This window comes from Entelurus aequoreus, linkage group LG22, assembly GCF_033978785.1.
Source record: "Entelurus aequoreus isolate RoL-2023_Sb linkage group LG22, RoL_Eaeq_v1.1, whole genome shotgun sequence".
In the NCBI taxonomy this organism is placed as follows: domain Eukaryota; kingdom Metazoa; phylum Chordata; class Actinopteri; order Syngnathiformes; family Syngnathidae; genus Entelurus; species Entelurus aequoreus.
The window spans coordinates 42,499,481-42,505,086 of NC_084752.1; the positions used below are offsets into that span (position 1 = coordinate 42,499,481).

Here is a 5,606-nt window from a genome sequence, read left to right on the forward strand (position 1 = left end):
CACCACTTTTGTGACACATATGTCAGCATTTGTGATAAACATTCACATTTCGTACTCAGAGAGTGTTTGGTTGACTATTTCAGAGACGCTATAGAAGTATTTCAGGAGCAGGACGTGTTATGGCCACAGGGGGCGCTCGTCGTCCGTCTGCTTGCATTTGGGCGCGAAGAAGACAGCTCGCTAGCCTGCTAGCAGCGGACACATGCTAACGTAATGTCGGCAGCCTCTAAACTTGTTCTAGGACTTTCTGTGGTGGTGACTGTGAGCGTCGTGGCGGCTGTGCACCTCCAACAAGGCCAGGACAGACAGGTGAGCCCAGGGAAGCGGACACAGAAGTTCCAGCTGGCGCGGCTAGCTGCTAGCTGCAGTCATGATGAAGCAAGGAGGTCATGTATTATTATTATTATTATTTATGTTTGGAATGAAAGTTTATACAGCTGCTAAAGAAGACATATTCAACCATTGAAAATATGTATTTGTAGATGGCAAATGTTCAACACCACAAGTGTCGACAACCTGACAACAAAGATAATCTCTCACTTTCACAATAATGTGGAATAGGGATGGGCGATACCACACTTTTAGGATTCGATACGATACCGATACTTTTTCTTGCATTTTCATCGATACCGATACCATTAATTTCTTATTGGCAATTTTTGTCAGTCAAAAATATTATTACTATTGTTATTATTTAAGACAAATCACAAGACAAATACAGACTATTTATACCACATTCACTATGGTCAATATATAATAAAAGTAAAATTAAAATACATAACATAAATATGAAAAATAAATTAAATATAAACAAAAATATACACATTTTCACTTTTATTATTTCTCAAAAAAAAAGTATTGGTAGGAAAAGCTTAAAAAAACATTTATTCATAACAATGTTATGTTTCAAACCTCTTTGTGGAAGTAAACTTATAACACTTCTCTGAAGCAAAGTCAATAATTTCCTTATCACAATAAACTAGGATTTCCTTGTCCTATAAACCTGCATACGAAAGACAGTTCCCTGAGAAAATTAACTTGGAAAATCTACAAAAATGTCTGACACCTTTAGTGTACTCGAGATATGTCGTCACACGTCACACTTTACTGAAGTCTCAGATTGCTGTTGAGGAAAAGTAACAACGCTGTCGGCTGGCTGTGTGTGTGTGTGTGTGTGTGTGTGTGTGTGTTGCACGTTGACCACGCTCATTCGCTGTCTCCTGTCACGTGACTGGGCCAGCTCTATACTCTGCCAGGTACAGGGGTGTCCCAGCACATAGTAAGTTAAGTAAGTTATCAAAAACATCTGAAAGTGATGCTTGCACCCCCCACACGCCGTTTTTTGGTTTATATTGATACTTTTTTCAGAAAAGTGATGCCAAATGAGTAGCGTGTGAGTATCGATATATCGATACCACATGATCGATACGCACATCCCTAATGTGGAATAAATAAATGATAAATGGGTTGTACTTGTATAGCGCTTTTCTGCCTTCAAGGTACTCAAAGCGCTTTGACAGTATTTCCACATTCACCCATTCACACACACATTCACACACTGATGGCGGGAGCTGCCATGCAAGGCGCTAACCAGCAGCCATCAGAGGCAAAGGGTGAAGTGTCTTGCCCAAGGACACAACGGACGTGACTAGGAAGGTAGAAGGTGGGAATTGAACCCCAGTAACCAGCAACACTCCGATTGCTGGCACAGCCACTCTACCAACTTCGCCACGCCGCCCCGCAGTGTTGGGTTAGTTACTGAAAACCAGTAACTAGTTACAGTTACTAGTTACTTTATTTCAAAAGTAACTCAGTTACTAACTCAGTTACTTACACCAAAAAGTAATGCGTTACTGTGAAAAGTAACTATTTTGTTACTTTATTTTTTATTTTTTTTTAAAGCTCCCATTAATGCCCTTTCAGCCTTCATGTCAGTACTGTTATTGCACTGGAGAATAATACAATGTGTTGATCAACTTGACATGCATTTGCATCACTGAACTCCGAAAGCAATGTGGTCTACATACAACACACAAAGACAAAGATATGTTTCAAAGGGCCAATTTATTTCGGGCCAGAACAAATTGACAAAACTATTTTAAATAGCTGCAACATAACATACATAAGTGACAAACAGCATAATAACAACATAGCTGTAAATCTGGCTTCACCCAAGGAAGGCACACATGACATGATTATGTGTACACCTACTGCTATACACAAAGCCTAACCAGGCCTTTTTTTCTCTCAAGGAATTGTGAAATAAAATCATGTATTCAGGAGATCAACACTGTACTGAAGCCCAGAACATTCTACACATTTCCCCAGTTTTAGTTTAGAGATAAGGAAAGATTGGCCTGGCCCACTAGCATCCCTCTTATGTTTGTGAACTTTATAGTCTATACATTTTGAGGGATGTGATAATCAAACACTCTAGAAGTCTAGAATGAAAGAGCATATAAGAGAATTGACAGAGTGTGTGTTAGGGATGTCCCGATCCAGGTTTTTGCACTTCCGATCCAATACCGATACTGACCGATACCGACAATGACCGATACTGGCCTATCTGAGCATGTATTAAAGTTTAAAGTTATTTAGCCTACTTAGTTGTCAGAATCATGTTGAAAAGGGTTTTAGTACTCTTGATGACAACTAGCCAGCTGAATTAGGGGAGTTTGAATAATACACAATGGTTGGTAACAAGAAACTGACCTGTTTATTCAAGGACAAACACAAAATAGACAAAATTATACATGACAAACAGAAATGGCATCATTGAACTAGGGCTGGGCGATATGGCCTTTTTTTAATATTGCGATATTTTAAGGCCATATTGCGATACACGATATATATCTCAATATTTTGCCTTAGCCTTGAATGAACACTTGATGCATATAATCACAGCAGTATGAGGATTCTATGTGTTTTGATTGATTGATTGAGACTTTTATTAGTAGATTGCACAGTGAAGTACATATTCCGTACAATTCACCACTAAATGGTAACACCCCAATAAGTTTTTCAACTTGTTTAAGTCGGGGTCCACTTAAATTGATTCATGATACAGATATATACTATCAGATATATACTATCACCATAATACAGTCATCACACAAGATAATCACATTGAATTATTTACATTATTTATAATCCGGGGTGTGGAGGGGGGCGCCGGATGTAAGTGTCAAAAAGACAGCCAAAAGAGTTTGATATGACAATAAATCTAAAGTTAAAATATAGGGTAGAAATGCACCCATTTGCAGGAAATGTAGTCTTGATTTTCAAAATGTTCTTTCAAGGCTTGCATGTCTACATTAAAACATTCTTCTTCATACTGCATTAATATATGCTACTTTTAAACTTTCATGCAGAGAAAGAAATCACAACTAAAAAAATCACAAATTTTTTCATACGGTGTTTATGTGGAAATGTTTGCCTCGGCATTTTGATGGTGTGGGCGTGTGGCACCGAATGGAGACAAGCGTCTCCACAGACGTTACAATATTTGAACAATGATGACGAAAACTGTTTTCTCTGTCGTGTCCGTGTGTCGGAAATTGTTATGCGCTTATTTTTATTTTTTATTTTGTGCGTGGCATATAATTGTTATGCGCAGAGGACGCTTGACTAGTGCGCAATTGCACAGGCGCGCACCTTAGAGGGAACGTTGCTCGCACGACTGCGCTAGCATCACAGCTAACTCTAGCCATGCTGCTACCTCTCTGCTCGGGGAGGGCGTATACGTATGTGACGTATGACGTGACGTGTGTAAGAAGGTGCGCTTGCTGTCTGTGAGAAGGAGACACAAGAAGGAGTGGGAAGAGCCTGTCGTGTAATGCCAGCAGCTAAAAGCAACTGCGTGAGAATCCACAGACCTGTGGATGTGTTGAAGGGGTGCTGGAAAATGCGGAACGGAAATTAGGGAGCAGCAGAAAAGTGGAATTTATTTTTATAAATCGGTGCGTTGGAAAACACGGACCGGAGTTTTTTTAAAAAAAAACTGGATCTGGATCGGCATTTTTTGGCAAATATCGGCGGCCGAACCGATCCAAATATCGGATCGGGACATCCCTAGTGTGTGTACCTTCAGTGCTGAATGATGAGCAGAGGCAGAGTTTGGAGTGTTTTCTTTAGCTCGCTTTCCATTTTTATGTACTCACTGTCCAGGTACGTGGAACGTGTTTTCCGTGCCATTTGCTGTTTGACGCCGGTATGATAATTAGCTGCCTGAAATCGGGTGACTCCACTGTAGAAATAGCCTGCATGTCTTCTAGCAGGGCAGCACGGTGGCACAGGAGTTAGTGCATGTGCCTCACAATACAAAGGTCCTGAGTAGTCCTGGGTTCAATCCCGAGCTCGGGATCTTTCTGTGTGGAGTTTGCATGTTCTCCCCGTGACTGCGTGGGTTCCCTCCGGGTACTCCGGCTTCCTCCCACCTCCAAAGACATGCACCTGGGGATAGGTTGATTGGCAATACTAAATTGGCCCTAGTGTGTGAATGTGACTGTGAATGTTGTCCGTCTATCTGTGTTGGCCCTGCGATGAGGTGGCGACTTGTCCAGGGTGTACCCCGCCTTCCACCCGAATGCAGCTGAGATAGGCTCCAGCAACCCCGGCGACCCCAAAAGGGACAAGTGGTAGAAAATGAATGGATGGATGGATGTCTTCTAACATATACACTGCAATGGCTCTATCAATGTTGTCCTGGCCAGCAGTGCCTCCGTTAAAATCCTTAAGTGGAGCTGAAGTAGCATCGGAGTCTGTGTCTCTCTTTAGTAGCTTTGTCGAAGCATGTTGCTTTTGTAGCTGTTTCAGCAGATTTGAATTGCTGTTTTGGGCAGTAGATGGGATCTTTGATCCAAGACACAACTTACATTTAACTAAAATGTTATTTTCTTTGTGCTCGACAAAAGTAAAGTAGTGAGAATATCTCCACGTTAAGAAACACAACTTTGGCTGCGCCATGATGTCTTGTTAGTAAACACAGACACGCCCCCTCCACCACACACACACATACAAACATACACACACAGCATGCCTCTTCTCTTCTCCCGCTTTTGACACAGGAAGATTCAGAAGGACGACACCGCAGCTCTCCAATAAAACACACTCAGATCTTCTGTTTCTAACCGATACTACATAAAAAATAACGTAAAATAACGCAGTGACGCATCATGTAGTAACGGTAACTGAGTTACTGAATATAAAAAATAACGCGTTAGACTACTAGTTACCGCTGAAAATAATGGCGTTACAGTAGCGCATTAGTCCTAACACTGGCAGTACATGTCAAAAGTATTTCAAAATAAAGTACATTGAGGTGTGTGTGTGTGTGTGTGTGTGTGTGTGTGTGTGTGTGTGTGCGCGCACAGCGTCTGCAGGAGGGCGTCCTGAGAGATCTGGAGCGTGTGGAGAGGAAGAAGGAGAACCTGCGTCTGCTGGAGGAGAACCAGAAGTTGGCGACGCATCTCCAGGAGGACAGACGGCGTAGGGAGGCCAATCTCCGCCCTCAGGACCTTGGACAACACTGAAGAGGTCAGTCCTTGGTCCATGGTTCCTACTGGAAGGCAAGAACGAGGACCAGCATTGTGTGTGTGTGCAGGGTC

At 41.9% G+C, this 5,606-nt stretch overlaps 1 protein-coding gene across 1 annotated transcript; it reads left to right on the plus strand.

Annotated features, from left to right (window-relative positions):
* On the plus strand, positions 1 to 5,531 carry LOC133639757 (protein PET117 homolog, mitochondrial-like). Its single transcript, XM_062033344.1, has 2 exons — positions 1 to 309; positions 5,373 to 5,531. Exons 1-2 carry the CDS (start codon positions 214 to 216, stop codon positions 5,529 to 5,531), a joined length of 255 nt encoding a protein of 84 aa, XP_061889328.1. The 5' UTR covers positions 1 to 213.
* The last annotated feature ends 75 nt before the right edge of the window (positions 5,532 to 5,606 follow it).

What these genes read in the sequence shown, in the direction of transcription:
- LOC133639757 (XM_062033344.1), top strand. Translation starts at nt 214, where the DNA reads ATGTCGGCAGCCTCTAAACTTGTTCTAGGACTTTCTGTGGTGGTGACT. An exon ending in AACAAGGCCAGGACAGACAG is followed by an intron (nt 310 to 5,372) that starts GTGAGCCCAGGG and finishes GTGCGCGCACAG; the next exon opens with CGTCTGCAGGAGGGCGTCCT.